The 23,138-nt window shown below is 43.3% G+C and overlaps 1 protein-coding gene across 3 annotated transcripts in view; it reads right to left on the reverse strand.

Annotated features, from left to right (window-relative positions):
* Nucleotides 1–23,138, reverse strand: part of ELMOD2 (ELMO domain containing 2) — a 97,431-nt gene that overhangs the window by 52,059 nt on the left and 22,234 nt on the right. For 2 of the 3 annotated variants that reach the window (XR_011205398.1, XM_069242591.1), the window contains exons 2-3: nucleotides 7,183–7,327; nucleotides 4,089–4,117 (exon numbers count right to left, since the gene is read on the reverse strand). Coding sequence is in view for 2 of the 3 variants with exons in the window: in XM_069242591.1 (XP_069098692.1) it covers nucleotides 4,089–4,117; nucleotides 7,183–7,327 (174 nt within the window). In the remaining variant the exon portion in view is untranslated. Of the gene's footprint in view, nucleotides 1–4,088; nucleotides 4,118–7,182; nucleotides 7,328–17,651; nucleotides 17,834–23,138 lie in introns of all 3 variants that reach the window. The other variant, XM_069242592.1, reaches the window with a different exon arrangement.

Here is a 23,138-nt window from a genome sequence, read left to right on the forward strand (position 1 = left end):
CCACTCTGTCCCAACCAATCACAGCTTATAATTGGGTGAGGCACAACTCCATTGGTGCCACAACACAATTTGTTATTTTGCCATTTACTTGTATCATACTCCTCTTGACTTGTATGAAGGGAACCACCATGGGGCCCTGGCAGGTATTCATTCATAGGTAAGCTTGTGGCAATCCCTTGCTCCTGTAGGTAAAATAGTTTTGGCAAAGATGGTCATCCTGCCTCGGCTTTTATATTATTTCATCAACCTCACTGTTATACCACCACAGTCACTCTTTACTGAACTAGCCTCCCTCCTATGCGCACTAATCTGGGGCTCCAAAGGATACTGCGTTGCCTTTAAAAAGTTACAAATTCCAGTGGGGCGAGCAGGACTTGGTGCCCCCTCCTTTGAGGCTTATTTTCTAGCAGCACAATTGCAGTGGCTCTGAAGATGGACCGCGGTTCGTTACTTAGGAGAAACTAGTGACACCCGGGAAGTCCTGTCATCTGCCACAGTAACTTCCTCTTCCCCAAGGTGTTGCCCCTATTCTCCTGGCCCCTGCAGGTGTCTGTGGTGCGAACTTGCAAGCTCCTGATTCACCATCTAGCACAAGGTAGTATGATCTATTCCCCCAAATTCCCGCTGGTTGGCGTCCCCCGCTTTCTGAAATTGTTTCCTCTGCTGATATCACCACCTGGACACAGTGCTCATTACATACGATCAGCGACCTCTTTAATGAGGGCCAAATCCTCTCCTTTGATCAGCTAACTGAAGAACATGCCCCCCCCCCCCATTTCAATTCCTTGTAAAGAGACACCACGCATCACCTGCCACACCATCTGGGGCACCCTCGACATGGAACAGGACTCTCAACTAGTCCTACAGGCCATACTCATGATGGACGCAGGCCACCACCTGATCACTTTGCTCTATAAGTTGATCCGAGGCCACTTAGATGTCCCCATAGCAGTGTTAAAGAATAGATAGGAAGAGGACTCTGGGAGGGCCTTCCATGATAAGGAGTGGGAACAAGCCCTGGAGTAGCCACAACAGGTCTTACGGAACTCCCCCTTAAAAAATATCCAATTCTTTATGCTACACAAAGTGTACCTCACCCCTGCCCATTTTAACCTCTATGCTTTCCAGATGCACACATTAACTGTCCTCATAGTCATGCCCCAGATGCCCACCTTAAACATATAATTTGGTCATGTACAATACCACACAGCTACAGGCATGCAAAACACACTAACATGCAAAAGGTCACGGAACTTGCACATCTATACATGTGGGACGCATGTTCCCTGGGCCTCTTTAAGCGACGAAAGAAATACAAAGAATGTATCCTCTTTGCAGCCCTAGCATTCCTTCTCGTCAAGCGCAGACTCACACTCCACTGGTGTTCCCCGCCAGTGGCGGCATGGCATGGGGCAATGTGTAAGTGGGGAGCTGCGAAAGAAGAAGCCCTCTGATATGAAGAGGTTTGTCACCATAGCAAACGCCCCATTTCCTCCCAGTGGGCCACCCTTTTCATCGACTTCGAACAGGAGGTGCGCAATGATGATTTACCCATGTGAGACCCTCTCATCAGTTTTCCCACCTGCAGCACCCCGACTGCCACCATCCCTGCCCATGCTCCACAGTCACCATCCCAGGCAGCTATCCCCCTCACCTCTTCCTCTCCCTACCGCCCCCAACAATCGGCTCCTGACAACTGACACCCTGCCTAAAACTATGGTCCCTCCCTTGCCGACACAACTACTCACGTCCACTATACTCGTACAAAGAGCTACACCTGCCTCGCTGTGTTATGCCCACTGCCTCCCTCCCACCAGTTGGCAGTGCAGTAGTTGGTCAAGTTCTAGAATTCCTTGACTTCCAAAACAATACTCTGCAATGCACCTTTTATATTCAGGTTATCTTCTATTGTCCCTCTTGCACTCTACTATCCACATGTCTTTTTCTTATCCTAGGAGAGACTTTGTGCTGTAATGCTGTGAATTGTTTGTTGCAGCAATGCTACTATATTCCTTCCAAAAAACAAATAAAAAAATGTATTCAAACTAAAAAACCTATGACAGAGTTCTGCAATAGGTAGAAATGTATTTAAGCATGACACCATTGCATAGTAACAATTTAATCAACCTCATGGTAAACAGAAGTCTTGTTCTATTACTACATATAAAACAATGGTTAGATAATACAATTAAGGAATGCTGTTTCTGTGTTACCGGTTTTAACGGGCCAGAGACATGAAACCATGTTGTTCTTGCAAATTCTGCCATTTGCAAAATCTTACGGCTTGCAACACAAAATTGTTGAAAAAATTTACTAAATGTACTTTAGAAGTCGGAGAAGCATTTCCGACATGCAAACTGGGTTCAGTGACCAACACCGAATTGCACTTAGGAAGTGGCGTAAAATGGCATTCGTCCACAATGATTCACAATCTGAAGGGGCATTTCTCTTAATCACCACTCGGTATGGTATGTATCGTTGGTTTATGTCGACAACTGAGGTTGCAAACCATTGAAAAATTACAGACACCTCACTGGTATCTAATTTGCAAAGGATAAGAGGTCCCCTTCGGATTGCTTCTCATTTGCGAATTGGGTTTGTGTTCTCTAATGGAAAACTTATTTATTCATTTAAAGCAGCAACTGCTCCCTTAAGGACCACGGGCTGCTTTAAAAAAATGTTCTCATTTGAGGAATGCAAAACAATAGATGGTGGTCTGCTGTTCTGTGCAGGCCACTGTCCCTTGTTTGTTCTCAATCACAGGGTGTCGCAAATAGTGACCTGCCTAATTAATACTCACTAAGCATGCCGTTCTCTGAGCCACTGCAACTGCAGATTTTGCAAAACCATCTATTGGTACATAGGTATATTTTCAAATTTAAAGACAGATTTAAAAAAGTTGGTGAGCAATTTGCGACTACTTGTTGCTATCTGTCGCCTTGTACATCTGGCCCCATTTCTAAAGTTACTTTATCGTCTAAGCGTAAGCTTTGACTGTTCAACTTTACTATTTCCTAAAAGTGAACGCTTAAAAAGGAAGTAGATCTCACGTTTGAATGTGACCTTTTATGTCAGGGTCAGACATGTCAAGATGAACTGTATCTGAGAGCTATTTGGAACAGACATTATAGACCATACTGATCTTTTAAGGTTAACATTGGAAACAGCATGTAGAAAAATAGTTAGCTAAAGTGTAAACGCAAATTGCCCTTACTGCAGGCCTAGGTAAAGCACACCTCACCAAGAATCCACGTAAAATAGCATGCCCTCTAAAAATGAACTACTAGTTGGTGGACGTCACCGAAAATGTAAACCATAACATATGAAATGAGGACATTTAACACAAATTTAATTTTTTATTGCAAAAACTGAGTACTGGGTAATCCAGTAGAGTGAAAATGTAAATACTTCTGTGTTTACGATTACTCTCATTGCACCAGGGGATACAACTAAAACAGTAAGTCTGCACAGGCAATACCATGAGTAAGATCGGAATTATAAAAACCAGGAACTTTCCTAGAACTACAGCTAAGTAGAATACAAATATGTTGGAGTGAGTGGCGGTACAAATATGGAATGTAGAAGAAAGTATTGTGGGAAAGAGTTCTGGTGGGGGGAAATTCATATGGAAACCCTGTGCTAATTAAAACGCACTTTGTGGCAGTGTGGATATTAAGCCAGAAAGGCTTTGAATGTCAAACAAAGAAACCTCAATTTTAAATGTAGGGTAATCAGGAGTTCATGAAGCACTAAGTGTTGCTGAAATGAAAACAATGAAACTCGATCCATTCTGTGGATTTTGATAGCTTGTAACATCATTTTATAACAGGGAGAAAGTTAAACCCTGTAAAGATGAGAGTGCTGCTCCTGTTCATTTCTTCAAATGTGTACACATTAGCCTAAGATTTGCTGATTACTTTTGAAGGTGGAGTCTACTCAAATCTGCAGGGTGTCCATATTAAATATAGATGGGATAAATAAACACAATGAACCTGAATGACCCTGAGGGGCAGCATTTGCAGATGCATTGGCAATACTGGTGTGGTGTACCTCCAAGTCAACCCAACCATAAATTTTAATATGCTTACCTTACTCTTTGAACATGCTAAAGAATTCTCTGTGAATTAAGAAAATAAAAAAATACTCTTAAAATCAGGACAAGTAAGACTTCAACAGCACTATATGTTAAATACACTTTAAATGCATGCGAATACCATTAAAACACGTGTACACTGAGTAACTTAACCGCGAACCAAGCATCCTGCTGGTTGTGATATTTTTCATTATTTTAATAACATTTTTATTAGTTTCTTTAACACAGCCTCAAATTAAATATCAGCAACATGGTCTGACACATTATGCTTCGGTATAATCAATAGGGTTTCATGGATAACAGAGAGAAACAGGCTCATATCAAATTAGGGCAAATAAGGTTTAACAGGATAATGGAGAGAGCACAATGCAAGGTGTTGTTCCCAAAGCTTGAGGATATCTGTGGGAGGATGAGGGCAAAGTAACACATAACTAAATGTAACATTGGGGAGATAGTAGGGTGGATGTGGGGGGAGGGCAAAGGGAGGGAAATGTTGGGCTTAAAACTGCAGATAAAATGCGTGGGAGGGGGTCAGATGTGAAGGAAGGTGCTGTTTTGCACTTAGGCCCTCAAAGATCTGACCGCCGGGCGGCCGCCAACGCAGCCGCACTCCCACCGCGGTCATTATGAGATCCCCACTGGGCCGGCGGGCGGAAACCTGGTTTCCGCCTGCCAGCCCAGCGGGGATCTCGGCCACATCACAGGAGCCGGCGGTGTTGCAGCCGTGCGACGGGTGCAGTTGCACCCGTCGCGCTTTTCACTGTTCATCATTCCCAGGATTGCACCACCAGCCTGTTGGCGGTGCAATCGCCACAACAGCCCTGGCGGTCTTTGACCGCCAGGGTTGTAATGACCCCCTTAGTGTCAGCAAAGATGGGCCTGGTTAGACTTTTATTACCAGGTTCCCCATGACAGATAAAAGAGAGGAACGTCACATGGATAGGGAAGAAGTGGGGGCGCTGAATCGTGACAACAGTCCGTCCCAGAGTGGAGCTGCAGGGCTGCGGTGGAGACACCTCACATCCTCCCTATATAGTAGGTCGCCGCAGCCTCCACTCAATGCACAACCATGGATCTCCAGTACGCGCTGCTGTCCAGGGGCTGTGGTGGTGGGGTGGAGGAAATAGTTGAAAGGACCTCTTGCCAGTACTTAGTGAGAGTTGGGCGGTCATATAGAACCTTTCTAAGGTATGCCGTGAGGGCCCGGCACCTGGTGCATGGGTCAGGGGCTCAATCAATCAATCAAGTTGTATTTACATAGCACAATATATCACCCGTGAGGGCAACCAGATGTTTTGCTTAAAGTATCATTCGAAGAGCCAGGTCTTTAAACCCTTCCTAAAATCAGTCAGCGAGGTCGAGGGGTAAGGGTGTTCCATGTTTTGGCACCGAAATGGGAGAAGAAGCAGTGAGGCAGTGGCGTACACGGGGGATCTGGCGAGGGTAAGGTATGCAGAACAGAGGTGCCTAGAGGGATGGTGGAAGTGTAGCCAGTGGTTCAGGTAGGCAGGTCCCTGGTTGTGGTGGGCTTTGTAGTCAGAGGTTAGGAGCTTGAATTGACATCCCTTCTGGACTGCAAGCCAGTGGAGGTCTCTCACCTGCTCTAGGATGTGGGGTCTCTTGTGCAAGTTGAGGATCAAACTGGTGGCTGCATTCTGGATCAACTAGAGCCTTTGCACAAGTTTGTTGGAGGTGCCTGCATAGAGTCCGCTGCTGTAGTCCAGTCGGCTGGTGATGAGGGCATGCCCACTGTCTTCCAGGTGTTGATGGAAAGCCACTTCAAGAATTTGCAGAGCATGCACAAGCAGGCTGAGGAGATGGCGCTGACCTGTCGTTTCATGGAGAGCTTGCTGTCAAGGATGATGCCAGGGTTGCGGGTGCAGTCTTTCGGTGTGGGTCTAAGTTCTGAGGGCCACCAGGAGTCATTCCAGGGGACCGTGTGTTTGCTGAATATGATGAGGACTTCCGTCTAGTCTGTGTTGAGTTTTAGGCAGTTGTGCCTCATCCATGCTGAGACGTCCTTAATGCAGTTGTAGAAGTTAACCTTCGTTGTGGAGGGTTTGGCGGAGAGCAATAGGACTAGCAGAGTGTTGTCAGAATAGGAGATGATGTTGATGTGGTCCGTTCTGACGATGTTTGTGAGCGGAAAATGTGCCGATTTGGAAAATGCAGTGGATATGTGGCGGCAAGAGATATGCCCTTTCCAATATGTAAAATTGGACGAGTTGTGAGGTGGTTTTACGAGAGATCTTATGTGAGTGCGCTAGAGCTCTCAACCATTCCTTATCATGTTGGGCTCAACCGAATTCTGACTCCCAGGCGTAACAAAGTGGCTATGAGGGGATTTGAGTGTGTGTAACCATGGCCATCGTGAACCAAGTGACTAACCTCCTAAAACTACCCATGGTATGTAGGCTATTAAGATGTTTGTAGATGGCTTGGAGGCATCAACCTGCCATCCGTCTTGCAGGAGGTCTCGGTGGAGGCTACAGGTTAAGAACTGTCCCTGGTAAAGCCCATAGTGCTCCACAAGTCCCTCAAAGGATAGAAGCTACGGGCAAATAAATGTCCAAGTGTTAAAAAGTTGGGGCATACAGGGGATGCACAGGTAAACTTGCATCCCCGGTGGAGACTGGGAAGTGCCACCTGTACCAGCTGCAGAAGTGTTCGAGTAGGTCTAGCTCCAGCGGCTGAGAGGATGAAAAAACAAATACATGCCCTTGAAATGTAAGAAACAATCAGAAAAAAAGAGAGCAATCAAAATATTGTACACTAATTTGCATACTCCCTCCTCAGCACAAAGAGGGGAAAGGATAAATCACATGGAACAATATATCTTGTTTATAAAAAAAAAACATAAATATAATTTCCAATTCTTACAGATGCCGTTGTACACCACTGAACCACTTTGGTAGCCCATTCTAAGACAGTATCTGTGCACAGTTTGTTCCTACAAGACATTCTTCATGAATAACATCTTTCACACTTCTTTCCAGGCTTGAGTAAATCTTAGTATTTCAATCACAACTACAAAGGTTTCCAAAAATGCAACCCACTGAAAAGAAAAGGCCATTCAATATTATCCTTACCTATCATATGAGTTTGTTTTGCACCATTTGTATTGTTCAAAATACGTTGTAATTCACATTTTCCAGTCAGATGTCTCCAAATCCATTTCAACCAACATCTCAAGAAGCTACTGTAGATGTACTGCCAAATGTATCCAAACATTATCTGTACAAATTAAGCAATGGAATAATTAATCAACAGGTCATTAAACTTGATGGTCACAGATTATAAACTTAAAAGTTAATATTGTCAATGCAGTGAAAGGAAACTCATTGCTTTGAATGTTTTAAATGCTATATTTAACAAGCATTGACAAAGCCTCTGCAGCACCATGGCATAAGAGCAAGGTGATTGGTGTCAGTTTCCAGTTATCAACAGCCAGCAAAATGGCTCCATCTGTTAAATGCTTAAAGCTAACATCTCCTGTGAGTTGCATGTAACAAGTTAAAGTCCTGGTAAACCCTCTTCTGCCTTCTATTGTTCCAAGGGCTGTAAAAAGAGTAATACTGCATTGGATAATAGTTGCACCAGTATTTAAAGGTGCTCAGTTATGCAAAACAGTAGTGCAAAAAACACAACTTATTATTATTCAAACACAAGAATTATGGGCTCCTTGATGTCAAATCAATGGGTTGGTGATGCTACAAGGTGCACAATTAGTGGGAACTGAAGACCACATTTATTGCAACTTGTTTAAATAACCTACACACAAAAATGCAAATGTTATGACTCAAGATATAATTTAGAAATTAGACATCCAAGCACCTCACTCAATGAGACTAATGACTAGGAGGGGAGTATATTGCTTTAATCACCGGACAGCTGGCTGCATGGGAAGGTTTTAAATGCCCCATTAAAAATATTTGTAGTGCATCTATCATGGATAAGAGCTATCAAAATTGGAGCCTTTACTTTTAATTTTTAAGTATTAGACACTGACATATGAAACAAAAGGGAGGGGCAACAATTTAAGAAAACATATAGAAATACCAGCAAATAATTAATATGAATTACACCAAAAAGGCTGAATATGCTATTTTCAGGACTAAACAATTGTACTGGAAGGTGAAGAAAGAAAGTGGGATGTCAGTCGTACAGATTCTAGGAAATTAATAAATTTATCACCCCATCATTACAACCAACTGGAATATTGCTTTAGTAAACAAAATATGAATGCAGGATTTCTATTTTTTATGATTGGCTGTGCAAAAACCATGAACAGATGTTATTGTATGAAAACATTGTTGGATAATCTAATCTTGCCCAAACTACAGAACAAAAAAAAACATGTGACAAAACTATTTATTTAAAATAAATAAGTCAAATGACATTATAAATCTGCAAGTCCAGATAGATTGGCTTTGGAGTTTTAGAAACATTTTAGGACAGAACTAGCACCGTCTCTACTCCTATTTGTTTCCTTTTACAATGATTATATAAATTGTGATTTATTTGATAATTCAGTGCAGAAGTCCTGTGTTATTCTACTGCTGTAAATAAACCAATGGGCAGGTCAATAATTCACTCATTATGGTACTTCCTTTCTTTGTCTCTAAAGTGTTTATTATTGGCCATATTCACAAAGGTAACTTACTCTTTTGGGTACGTTTACTACTTTCAGTATTCACAAACAGCACTTTGTAGTAACTTATACTACTGTAGTAAACTTACCCTTTTTTAAAAAGTCCAGAGCTATACATGGCCAACCACTTGTACTTCAATACCCTCCCACAGGAAATAATGGAGGTATGAAATTAAAACCCCTAGGAAATAATATTAAACTATATAAAACCATTTAGGTTTAAATCTTTTTATTGTTTGATACTGATCATTACAAATATTACCTCACCTACATCCACTGGCTGGTGATGAACCATGGGTGGTGAAAAGTAAAAATTAAGAAGAATAACCAAGGTAAAAAGGGGTGGTTAGGATAAAGAGGGGAGGAGACTACCCAGCCTATTAAGATGGGGATCTTCAGAATATGGAGGCAACGTGCCACCCAGATAGAAACACACAACGGGTGTAGTGATAAGGCCCGGGAGGAGTCAGTTGGCTGTGTGATCAGTGAGTTTGAGGCAGAGACATGTAAGTAGGTTGGAAAAGACAATTCTAGGCACTCCTTAGACAGTACCTTCAAGCATGGCATCCAGATCTTATTAAATTGAGGCATTGTTTGCTTCACTGAGGCCGTTAGCTTCTCCAAGCTGAGGAGATCCCGAATTTGTATAGCCAGTCCAGATGAGTAAGAATGTTGGGCGTACCCAAACGTGTCATTAAAACCTGTTTGGCAGCACAGAGGGCCAGTGTGATAGCTCGGCCCCGTGTGGACCCTAAGGGGTAGGTCAGAACATTTGGGAGTCCGAGTAAGACATAACTTGGAAATCTGGTGAGTTCAGTATCATACATTTGATCAATGGTAGTGAGGACTTCAGCCCAGTAACACTGCAGCTTCAGGCACTGCCAAAGAATGTGAGTTAAGGTCCCTTCTTGGACACACCAACTCCAGAATTGTGCATTCCCACACTTCATCCACAGAGCTGTTCGCGCAGGGGTGTACTACCAATAGTGGACTATTTTGAGAAGGGTTTCTTTGCCCGAAGCGCTGTGAGCCTGTTTGTGGATGTCGGACCATTTTTTAGATGCGAATGTGCATTTGCAATATTTTTCCCAGCGCAGCTGCATTCATGATTTGACCTAGGTTTGTAATGCCATGAGGAAGGCATATATGTCGGAGAGGAGATGCTTATCAGTATTTCTAGTGAGTAGCATTTCTCAAATGGCAATAAAGCACGGCTAGCATGTGGGCGAATGGAGGGCTGAGTAACCCAGTGACATACATCCACGTACTGCCAGTGGGCGGTGATGGGATGTTTTAATGGCACTGAACCAGGGATAAGCCCAATTGCCCTGTGTGATTAAAAAAGTCACATATTTGTTTGCAGTTTGTCTGTTGCCATTGTATGTAGCTAATGGCCTGGCTTGCTGGGGGCAAGTGTGGATTGCAGATAAATGGCGTTTGTGGGGATATGCGCATAGATAACCCTTTCAGGATATGAACCGTGTCCCATATCCCTATTGTGGCTCTAAGGACTGGTGAGATATACACACAGCTGCTAGGTGATGTTTGGGTAGCCAAGGCATCTTCTAAATATGGACCCCCACAACTGCCTGATCAATGAAGCACCAGTGGTTCTCCGAGAGGGGCCTATTCAATTCTACAATGTATTGTAGTTGTGAGGTCTGGTAGTAGTGCGTAAGGTGGGGAACCCCAAGGTCACCCTATTTTTGAGATAAGTATGCCTGTTTTGGCTATGCGTCCTTTTTTACCCACCCAGATGTAGTCTTCTAGAAGATGTTGTGGTTTGTTGAGTGCCTGTGGAGGGGGTTGCAAAGGTAAGGTCTGCACAACATAACAAATCTTAGGCAGCAGCGTCATCTTAATAGCTGCTAGGCGCCCGAACCAGGAGAGTGTATCGTTTTACCAAGGAAGGCTGGACTACACTTTCGACAGGAGGGCAACGTAGTTTCTCTCTGCTGTCTGTGTTGGTGTAGCTTGACTTTGGAGCCCTAAGTATATCACCCCTTGTGTTGCCCAGGAGAAGGGAAAGAGAAGTTTAATGTTGAGCTGGTCCGCTGTCGGACAGTTAAATTGAGAATCTGCGATTTCTGGAAGTTGACTTTAAACCCAGAGGCTTTCCCGAAAGCCTCCTGGTCCTCCATCAAAGGGGTCAGGGGTATCATCAGGTCGTCTTTGTAGAGAGCCAACTTATGATCTCTACCTCCCATTGCGATGCCCGTTATCTTGGGATTCCTACGAATACGTTACGCTAAAGGCTCCATATACAGGGCAAAAAGCAATGGGGACAAGGAGCAGCCTTGTTGCATACCACAGGCAATATTAAAAGAGGAGGATGTCAAGCCACTAACCCACACAGTCGCCTGGGGACTCTTATAGTTACATCCGGCCCAGTGTCTGAACCTCTTTCCAAGGCCCATCTTCCACAGCACCTCCAACAGGTAGGGCCAATGTATCCAGTCAAACACCTTCTCAGCATCCACTGACAGCAACAGTGCTGGAACCCAGGAATGTTGAGTTTTATCTAGGAGGTGGCATAGACATTTCATATTGTCACTTCAATTCCTCTCAGGAGTAAACCCAGCTTGGTCTGAATCTATGAGGCCTTGCATATGTGGAGCCAGGAGGGTTAGCAACATGGTGGTAAAACTCTTTAGTCCACATTTAATAATGAAATTGGCCAGTATTATGCGCAATGTACTGGGTCCTTGCCAGGCTTGGGCAGCACTGTTATGTTGGGCAGTTTCATAGTGTCTGTTAGGAAGCCCATAGTGCTAAATTAGTTGTATAATTTGGTAAGTATAGGAGCCAGGGAGGCAGCAAAGAGCTTATAGAAATAAGAGGTATAGACGCCATGCCCCAAAGCTTTACCGTACTGTAAATGACAAATTGCAGTCAACACCTCATCTAACTGAATGTCACGGTCCAAGTGGGAAGCACTGTGTGGTATTAAATTCTCCAAAGGGGCTTGTACCAAGTAGGAGGATGCCTCTTACTCTGCTAGATCTTCAGCGGCATAAAGGGCGGCATGGTAGCGCTCAAAGGACTAGGCAATTTGTTTGTCTTGGAGGAGCTGCTCGCCTTGTGGCCCCTCTATTTAAGTCACCCGCTGTTGTGCAGCTTGGGCACATAAACAGTGTGCCAAGAGGCGACCTGCTTTACCTCGGACATAGTAGTTCTGTTTGGCGTGTAGCACAGAATATTCTGCCCAATCCATATCGAAGGGCTCAAGCTGTGTACGTGATGTTGTAAGTTCGGAAAGTACCTTATGTGAGCCTGATTGTATGCCTCCTCTACTTCTTTCACCTTCCCCTCAATTGTGGCCCTAATGTCCCTTCTATCCCTGTTTAAATACGCAACCATTGCGATCAACGTGCCTCTGAGCTCTGCCTTCAGGGTGTCCCATAAAAGTGCTATGGTGATATCAGGGTTGTCGTTGGTTTCTAAGAAGTTGCTGATTGCTTCCTTTATCTCTTTAACATACGCCTCTTCAGGGCTCGAAAAGTCTACTCGACCACAAGCTATGGCGAGTCATATTTTATCAGGTTGAGCTATTTTTAGGACTTATTCGCCCCTTCTGGTGAGTTGACAAAGAACAGGTGCTCTGTTAAGTCAGAAAGTGGAGGGGCAATAAAAGATGCCTTTAAATCTTGTTCATGTATGTCACATTACCTCTGTGTTCACAGACAAGGGTCAAAAGTCAGTTTGTCTTACAATTAATTTTCCTTCTGACTGCAGAGTTCCAGGAATTTGTACTGAGATGTTTGACCTGCTGCTTAGAGTGAGATAAAAGGCTACAGGATGTCAGGTTTTTCCTAACACACATTTCAATGACTAAGTCAACTGTACAAACATTTCAAAATATATATCAGCAGTTGTGAAAGGCAATTTTTTATATTTCCGTGTAATGAAAAAAAATATTTTAATAGGATAAAACATATCAGAATACTTTATATGTTGATGTGCAAAGGATATGTTTTCTGAAACCCAATTTTCACAGATTGTTAATACTACACTATATAGATTTATCAGTAAAACTGCAAGTTAGTGGAAAGGTTTTTTGACATTTCTTGGAAATCTACTGTGTGTAGATGACAGTATGCTACCACATCATGGTTTAGTAATATATTTTTTCAAAAGTGAGTGATTAAACAAACTGAGAAACACTGCTCTGATTGCAATGCTATTAGTAAACTAAAATCAAGTCATTGGTCATGTGTCCCCTATATGTGGGCTAGATTCTTGTTATATATGCAGCAAACTTGAATCCACTTAAACAAAGGAGGTTTCTTGAACTGCAGAAATGCTGAACTCACATATTTGAAGGTGCAATCATAAGTGAGGCTGAAGAAAAAGGCGACTCTAAACTATTTGCCTAGGATCACACTATTTGAGGCCCATTACATTTAAGTTAGGTCGAGAAGATTATTAAAGTTACTCGACCTGCAGGTCTAGCTACATTTATTATGGTTTTTCGAGGCCTGTCCATATGCTAAGAGCCTATAATTAAGGCGGCAGGTATGGTGCTGGGGGTCAGGCCTGGCAGGTGTCCCGTGATGTTAAGTGGGGCATGATCTGAGAGTGCTGCTCCTCCAGTATCAAACGCAGCAGTAGCTGCATGGAGTCATAAGGTAGAGATCCAGTCTAGCATAGGTCTAATGTGCAGCGGAAAAAAGGTAAATGCCTTTTCTGTAGGGTGACACTTGCGCCAGACATCTGTGAGTCCATAAGTGCCCCGTTGCTCCAGCCTTCTGGAGAAATCATACATGTGTGTCTTGCCCATTGTAGTGACCTATCCATGTTGGCATCAGGGACTAAGTTAAAGTCCCCCCCCCCAATGAGTACACAAGTATCTGTTGTGGCGATCACCTGGCCCAGCTTGTCTAGGATAAAAGTTTACTGGTAGTCTAAGGTGGCAAGCGTAAATGATTATGTCTGCATGGCGATGCAAAGTGACAAAAGTCTACCAGGTATTTCAGCCTGCGTCTGCACAATCCTACCCTGGAAGTAGAATGCTCCTAGAATAGCTGCCCATGCTTTTTTCCCTGTGGTGGATGATAAATATTGGCGATCGAACCAATGGGATCGCAAGCGCTTCAAATCTGCCTTAAGGATATGTGTGTCCTGAACGAGGCCAATATCACACTTGGATTCCCGCAGCATAGTCAGGAGTGTCAGGTGTTTTGCAGGTGCTTTGAGGCCACTAACATTGCAGGTAATTATGTGGACCATCGTTCATGTCCTGAGGGGATGCATGTGCTGAGCGAGGCCAATGAATAGCTATGGTAAGCCTGGGTGGTGGTCTGCATAGTGATAGTGTGTAAAGGCCACAACTCAGCATAAGCAATAGCTGGGAAGTATAGGGGGAGAGAATAAGAGAAATGCTATAAGAAACAACAATAAACAACAGAACTGAAGCAGCCTCTCCCCGAGGTCGCCGTAGCCAACTCAATAGGGGTCCATTTCTCAGCATCCAAAGTCGGTCGAGCATCAATCCACAGAGTGTGAGCTCTACAGGCGGTACTAAGCAATCCAGTACTGTGGAGCTGGGTCCCAATCAGGTTGTGTACTGCCGCAGAGAAGCATTCAACTGTGCAGGTATCTGGAGAAGGGCCCATGTAGCTCACACCGTGGGATAGGCGCCAATCAATCATTTTCCGGTCCGGCGGCAGCATTTCTATTTTGGAGTTGGAGGATGAGGGCTGCTTGCTTTTAGCGGCTCTCCATGTCAGAGGGTTTGGCTGCTTTTGTCTTCTACTTTAGCGTGGAACGTTTGAAGCCCGTGGAAGAGCGTAAAGGACGCCGTGGAGCAGAACCGAAGAACTCCGCCACTTGCCTGTCATCTAAATTCAACACCGTCTTTGCTTCGTCCAACGCGCGCACTCTTTGCATCTCATTGTTCCACTCAAATGTGAGGCAGAATGGATGCCTCCAGTGATAGCAGATCCCTTTCTCCTGCAGACATTATGTGATAGGTCGCAGCAAACAGCGACGCTGCAGGGTGATTGGAGAAAGGTCCCGCTACAACCAGGCTTTGGTACCCTCAAAGTTTATAGTGTTGCGGTATCGTGCAGCTGCCACAATAGTGCCTTTCTCCTGGTAGTAGTGCAAGCTTGTTAAAATGTCTTGGGGTTGACCAGGAGACTGGGTGGCCCGGTCCGGTGCTACATGGTGAAAGAGTCTGCAGACATAATCTTCCAGTCCTCCTGCAGCAGCTTACAGCAGGACACCTCTAATCCTTATGTTGGCCCTCCAGGACCGGTTTTCAAGGTCTTCAACTTGGTAGCGCAACACCTCGTTCTTATTGTGTGGTTCCAAGATTTCACAACTGTGTGTGTCAAATTCCTCACTGCGTGCATCCCTGGTTTGTTCAATGCTGGTAAACCTTTTGCTGAACTCGCTCTTGTCCCTTGTAAGGCCCTTGATGTCTGCAGCCATTTCCTGTTTAAGGTTTGCAACGTCGGCTTGCAATACACTAAAAAGGTTCTCCAACAATGTGTGTGTGATTGGCCCGTACTCAGTGGGAGTGATGAGACTGGTACCATTTGCAAAGGGTGCTTGCGAGGGGGACATCTCCCTGTGGTGGTCCGTTTTGTTGCTTGCTGGCATGTTTGGGAGATCTTTTATAGAGGCATCTTTTTGGCCTGGGCCCACTATGTTTGCGCCAATTCTAAGCAGCAGGCGGGGCTATACTCTACCATAGGTGCAGCTTAGCAGTAGGAGCCATTGTTTGTCCGCTGATAGTGGCAACCTCTGTGCTACCCCACAGGGAGGACGTCTTGGCTGTTACGGTGGGGATCCGACAATGCCTGGGTTGAGCACGCAACCCGGCAGGCAAAGGAAGCGCCGTGCATTGAAGCTCTGTGGAAAAAACGGTGGTGAAAAATGAAAGCTGCAAACAAAGGCAAGAATCAGGGCAATTCTGCTGTGATGTAAAAACTTTAAGTGTAAAATACCCTTTTTAATATGATACTGTTACTATTTTACCATACCTAAGGACATATCCACAAGCTCTTAAAAGCAGAAACAAATCCAAACTTAAACATATATCAAAAGAGACAAAAAATAAACAGCATATAAAGGATTGTGGCTTCCGCCCCAGGGGCTTGTTTGCAGTCACTAAACCCCTGAGGTGAAAGACATAGCATGAGGTCATTAAATTAGATAATTGGGAATTTTAATACTTCAAAATGACCCATGTGCCCATTCCCTCCACCCCCAATTTGAGGCACATACAGTAAGCTCTGTAGCAGAGTAAAAGCATGGACTGTGGATCGTAGAACGCAAATGCAATATAAAATGGGTCTTATATGCCCTGTCACCCTCTTTGCTCCACAATTCCAGCAACGGCTCAGTCATTTAGACCAAAACTGCATGTATAAGATTGATTTCCTACTTAATTTCACAAATTTAAGAATCTGATGAAGGACGCTGCTTGCTAGGAAGGAAGGCAAGACTATTGTATTGGGTTTCAGTTACAAAGTCATTTTGAACTGATATGGCACAGGTTTTCACAGGCTTTTTTCATGCAAGGTTCCAAATGGTTCTAATATTTTGTCCCGTCACTTCCTGGTATTCCTTTTTTGTAGCTGGTTAAGATTTGCAGTTTGTGATATTAGTACCATGCTGATTACTAAGCTCCGCCAGACGTAATTTTTTTTATCCATTAACCAACAGGCTCTAAACAGAATGTCCCTATATTTCCAGAAGCATTTCAATCCACAAATGATCAAGATCTTTTTCATAAAGGAGATGGGGGCTATTTGAAACTAATATTGCACAATACACGAGGAAGCTAATTTTGCAGGCGAGGAATGTTGTGAGATATTGTAGTCCAGACTTTTGCTCCCTGCAAAGATACAAAGTTAATTTATCAGGCTACCATACAATTATCAAATTTGCTGCTGAGATTGTACTAACTTAATGGTGCCTTTGAGGTATCTATCTATTAGTAAGGCCAGTTAAGACTACACGATATGTAGGTAAAATAACAAATCACAACTGCATCTTTGATATCATTGTGATAAAACAAACTCCTACAGGGAGGAAACTGAAAAATAATTAAAAGGAATCTTGAATAGTGAACTCAAAATGAACCCCAAGAAGATATGTGTAGGTTTCACTGAACACGCTTCAAACTTTCTACAAAACAAGCATGATATTTTACTTCTCTGTTTATTAATCGCTCTCAACTTGAAAAAAAATGCTTTGAAACATTCCCAAAAATCTTGTGTCTGTGAATATGTTACACAAGTAAATGTTGGAATATACATTAAAAGCATTTGTTCTCCTAAAACACCTCTGGGCAACTAATCTGGAACATGATCCATTTATGTTTTCAAAACAAATACAAACTCCCTCAAATAAGAGATAACAACCTTCATGTAGACAGGCCTTTCTCAGAGATAAACCAGTACTGTGCCTTGCTCTTCTCATAGGGCTAACTGCATATGCTGTACTTTGTTGGGTAATTGGCTGTCTCTATTTCTCCCTGTGTGTTCTACACACTACTGTCCTCTCCCATTACTTTTCCTCCTTGCATTTGTTTACTGGCGATGTGCCTGTTAGCCTAGTACTCATTGCAGTCATTAGTCTATTATCAGTTTACCCAATCGCAACTATGCTCCAAGTAGTATAGGTATCAATTACTAGTTGTGAACCTAGAGTACTGATGGACATACACAATTGATTCTCTGATTGTCACCCTAGGCGTATTACTTGAAGATTAATGATGTGATAAGACCGCCTTTTTCATTTGTTTCATTGCTCATTTTCTAGCACAGCAACATTTCCATAAGAACATGACTTAGAATATCAGACTGCATGGTGCTATTGTGTTGCCTTTAGTTACTACAGTGGTTTACTTGTATTATTGTATTAATTGATACAAAATATTGACATGAAAGGTACCTTTAAACTCTGTTTGAATTGGCAAAGTCCCACAAAACCTTTCATCAAATAGGAAATGAGGTAAAGTAAAGACAGACTTCTCCACCATGAACATTACATCAGCTCAGTGAGAATGATGTTTTATTTTGTAATTATGTTTTCTTCTGTAAAGCAAAGTCTGGTAGGGTTCCTCACAAACAGGGCTGTCCGAGGAAGTGCAAAAACAAAATCAGTGTATATTAAGGACTCATTTTGATTCAAAAACGTTTATTTGCCACATAGAAAAATATTATCATAAAACCACATAAAATAGCAGTAATCTAAATGTGTAATAAGCCCTCCCGAAAGTTATTAGTTAAAATATTAGTATAAAAAATAAAATACAAGTAACATTTTTAAAGTAACAGTAAGGATCAAGAAAGTGCGAAATACATTAGTGATAGAAAGGTATCAAATCATATATGTATCTACCCTATGTCCCTTAATGGTTTCCTAATTGTAATCACCTATGCCAGTGGTTCCCCACCTGTGGTCTGGGGAACCCTGGGGGTCCGCGAAGCCTCCTCAGGGGTCCGCGAGTGGTTAGTAAATTAAATAATATTAAAAGATTAGGGGCCAGATGTAGGAAAAAAGCAATTTGCGACTTGCAAATTGCGAGTCCCTGCGACTCGCAATTTGCAAGTCGCAAATTGCTATGCAGTACGGTATCTCAGACACCGACTGCAACTCGCAATGGGGTCGCAATGACCCACCTCATGAATATTCATGAGGTGGGTCGCAAATTGCGGCCCCATTGTGAGTATAGGCACTCGCTAACATGGAGGCCTGCTGACGTCAGCAGACCTCCATGTTAGCGACCTACTTTTAAATAAAGCATTTTTTTTTTTTTTTTAAGTGTAGCCCGTTTTCCCTAAGGGAAAACGAGCTGCACTTAAAAAAAAAACCGAAACCTTTAGTTTCGGGTTTTTTTCAGGGCAGGGAGTGGTCCCTTGGACCACTCCCTGCCCTGAAAAAATATTTTGGGCTCCAGTCACAAACTGGAAGGGGTCCCATGGGGACCCCTTCCAATTTGCGATTGGGTTACCATCCACTTGAAGTGGATGGTAACTGCGATGCCATTTCCCAATGCGACTCGCAAATAGGAAGGGAACACCCCTTCCTATTTGCGAGTCTGAAATGCATTTTGCGAGTCGGTAATGACTTGCAAAATGCATTTCTGCATTGGGATACGCGTTTTGCGACTCGCAAACGGCAAATTTTGCCGTTTGCGAGTCGCAAAACGTTTGCTACATCTGGCCCTAGGTCCCCAGCTTTCATTAATGACTCAGAGGGGGGGGGGGTTCCCCATTTCCAATAATGATTCAGTGGGGGTTCCTGGGTTCCAGTGGGGGTCCACAGAAGTTAAAAGGTTGGGAACCACTGATCTAGGCAAGAAAAGACACAAGGGAAAAACTAGCTTTTTTATCTTGCGTATCTATCAAAAGTTGCTAAGCTGTTATGTGTGAACGTAGTCCCTCACTTAAAAAAGAGGCCTTAAGTACTTTTTCATGCCTTCATTGTAAAATTTACAGAAAATAACTACATGCTTTGTAGATTTTGGGTTGCATTGTCACAAAGGTACTTATAGTTCTTGGATGTCCAAGCAGAGCCTGTGGGGAATGCCATCAGATGATGGAAGATTGGCAAGCACAATCTAGTCACTAGGAACCTGTGGTAGGAATTATGAACCGTTCCCATGTAAGCTGCAGTCCACAGAAACTTTTAAACAATGTATATAGTGCAATTGTTGGTTGGGACTTGGCCCTTCTTCTTGTTATATGACCCATTTTTTCCTTGGCCAGTTGGAAAACCAACCTATTTCCCCCGGGTGCTCCCACAGGTTCATATTATTATCAGCTAAAGTGTACAGGGCCTGTACAAACAGAAGCTTATATGCTTCATCTAGTGACATACAGACCCTTATAATTTCTCAGGTCAGAATAGCTTCATTTTTTGTCCAGAATGCATGTCAGAGCAGCAGCGGTCTCACTTCTAGAAACTCTGTTATGGGCTGTACACTGAGTTCTAAATGGATAATGATACTGGAGGTTGATTTAGGAACCGATAACAGCCTTCTTGCAACTTTGTATCCCTGCATTTGCAAGGTGTGTTGTCCCAAGGTTCCCATCCCATATGTGGCAGCGGCAATTGTTTTGGCAATATATAATGTTATTATATCCGGTATACACTTCAACCCGAGCTTAGCGGCAAATCTAAAAATAGCTTCATTATTCCTGACCACGTTAGTGACAGTAAAATTTTATTGCATTTTCCAAACCTCTTTATCTGAAAATCCAATGAAAAGGCCAATGTAGTTAAAGTGCTTTGTGCTTAAAATCCTTTCTGCCCCTAAATAAAAGGGATAGGATCTCCCTTTTTTGGTGGGGCATGACACTGTAAATGTCTTGCCCTGATTAATCTTCAGGGTTCATTCCTTCCATGAAGTCACTAAAAGAATTAATGAGCGCTTGGAGACTGCCTGGAGTTAAGGGTAGAAGAAAAAAAACATCTGCATATAACGAAATTGAAAGCGATCTAGGCCCTGCTCTGGGGAAGTCAGTACCAAGAAATTGAAGTGGTTTGTCAATGCCATTGATATACATAGAGAAGAGAAACCTTGGGAAATTTAGAAATGTGGTAAAATTGCAATTTTGTCATACGCATTTCCTCATCATTACATGGCATGTAAATGTGGTGGTGGATATTGAGGATCATGGCACTGTGTAAAGAGCGAAAGAAACACGAGAGCGCACTTTGCGACACCTCACCTGCAACAGCTACCACATCCTAGTAACTACCAGTGGCTAATAGGTGTAACGAGCATAGGACCTGGACAAGGTTGGGAATGGAGTTGCTGCGCAGAGTACTACTTTCAAGGTGTGGCTTTAAGAAGTCAATTAAATCCAAAATCACAGTGCTACTTAGCCTGTATTTGTTAAATATCTCTTTCTCAGTTTGATCAAAAATGGTCAGCCTGACTCCGAATATCTACTCCTGCCTCTGCCGAGCATTTATTTGCCTATAAGCCTTATGTGTAACCTCTGTATTATGTACTATTCATTTAGGTGGTTGAGTGTTCTATTTCCACGCTCTAGCTTCTGACAACAGCTATTTACAGGTCTAGCAAGCTGGGATATTTTATAGATTTCCTGTGTTAAGTGATAAAGGGATGTGCGTGGACTGGAGTTTTGGCAAAACACTAGGGAGACCCTATGACACCAGAGGTATTAGACCACACTTGTTACAGTTCAGCCCAATGACCCTGGGGCTCTTTGAACATATTCTCACAGCTTAACATAATTCTCCCATAGAAGCCCAAGATACTGATATCTGACCATCAAATGGACAGAGGCCTACACCTTGTATCTGAAATGCACCCAAATGTGAGGCCAGGCCCTATTTGGACTGAGAACATAGAGGCTCCACTACAAAAGCCACCTAGGTGACAGCCCTATACTCCAATAGTTTAATCTGGGCCACCTTTTTTTTTTTAATATAAATCTATTTTATTACTTCCAACACATATTGTCAGTCACAAATGCAGAAACTGGGTTAATTCGTATCACATTTCATAGGTTAACCGAGCATCTATTCACTGATTCATATTACATATCTATCATTAGACAGCAACAACACAGGCAAGCGATAGCTACATGGTTCATTGCAGTATCATGTGTCACCCCTGAATGCTCTGGATGCGTCCAGCCTATTCCACCTCCCAACCATTGTCTTGGTCTTCCTAGCATGTTACAAGCATTGAGTCCTGTATATCCAGTCCAGCTCACTACTGTTCAGCAGTGAAGGTTGAAACAATTAAGCAGATCAATTTTGGTGTCATTTGAGTGTGTGCATCACCAACACACTCACGAAAACAAAGATCCCTCTCAACTTCCCAATGTCCCCTCCTTATCACAGGAAAACTCCAGAGATTAAGACCCTACGGACATCGCTCCCACAACTCAGTGAGACACGGCGGGCGCCCGTCATTTTTAACTTCCAAATTAGTAACAAGCTCCTCCCAAGTGTCATAACCTGTGCGTGCCTGTCCCTTATCCCGCAAGGCACGCAACACTTGTGTCTCTGTCCGTGCTCATCGCAATGTCATAGCACGCCATCTATTCAGCTCTGGTACTCTAGGCGCCTTCCAGTTCATAGCAATCACCGTTTGTACATAATGAATGCCAAGTCAGCAAACTTATGAATGTATATATGTTGCTTGGCTCTAATTCGTATCCCCAAAAGACAAGATTCTGGTTCCAATGGAAACACATGCTCCGTAATGTCAGTAATATCTGTCACGATGTCATGCCAAACTTTCTGCAGGGGCATACCATCCCACACCATATGGTAAAAGTGTGCTGTTTGAAGCCCACAACGGGGGTATGCCGGATTAGATGCAGGGTACATGCAATGAATACGGAATGGGGACAGCTATGTCTGGTGTACAAAGTTAAACTGGGTGTAACGGAACCTAGGGTTTTGTGATACTCGTTGCACCTGTTGAAGGGCCACAGACCATGCCTCGGGGTCAGAGGTGTAGGGAGGACTGCATTCCATCTCTGCTTTGCTGCCTCAAGACTATTGTCATCCACTTTAGTTAGGGCTTTATATAAGTTAGTAATTACTTTTGTTAAGCCACTATCTGAAAGCAATAAGTGTAGAGTGGGAGAGGTCACGGGTTTCTGGTCTCCCCCCACCCATGCTTTTTTAATCAAATGACATATGGTATAATATGTCATAAAGTGACCTGGTCCGCCGAGGCAAGGTCCCTGATAGTTTCAAAAGACATCAAAACACCATCATCAAAACAATCACCCACTGTCTCTATCCCTGCTTCCACCCATGGTGTTAGGAAGAGAGTTCTGAGTAGAGTGTTCCTCCTGGTATCTGGCCCAGGGGAATGAGGGGTGAGTATGGGGAGCCGGACCCTTCCCCTGTACGTATCGCCGCCAACAGGCTTGTGCTGCCATCTACAAATAATTGTCAGTAGTGTGTTTCACTGTACGGTCAGTTAGCCATGTGTAAATAGGAACACCTTTCAGCTGTGTATGTGTACTGCCTCCGATGACTCAGGTCTGTTCATCCAGTATAGCGGCCATTGTAGCTGTGCTGCCGCATAGTAATGTTAAAAATTCGGCGCACCCATACTCCTGGCCACCTTAAGCTTACTTACCTGTTATTGGAGAGCCTTCAGCATCCTGAAGAACACACCTCCATGAATCCTGGAAGCTCTGCTCTCCCTGACATCAGAACACTGAGGAAAATTAAGGGAAGAGCACAACTAACTGCAGCTCTAACTCTCAGTCACTCCCTCTTCAGCTTTTCAGCTCTCCAGGGCCTACTACCCCTACAACAGACTGCCCTTGATTTTAATCCTCTAACATGCTCTGTTTCATTCAACTTACCCTTTTCTAAAGACTCTGAATTTTCAAAAGTACATTAAGATTAGGAATGTGCTTCAGTGCTGTA

The sequence above is a fragment of the Pleurodeles waltl genome, chromosome 1_2 (genome assembly GCF_031143425.1).
Source record: "Pleurodeles waltl isolate 20211129_DDA chromosome 1_2, aPleWal1.hap1.20221129, whole genome shotgun sequence".
Taxonomy (NCBI): domain Eukaryota; kingdom Metazoa; phylum Chordata; class Amphibia; order Caudata; family Salamandridae; genus Pleurodeles; species Pleurodeles waltl.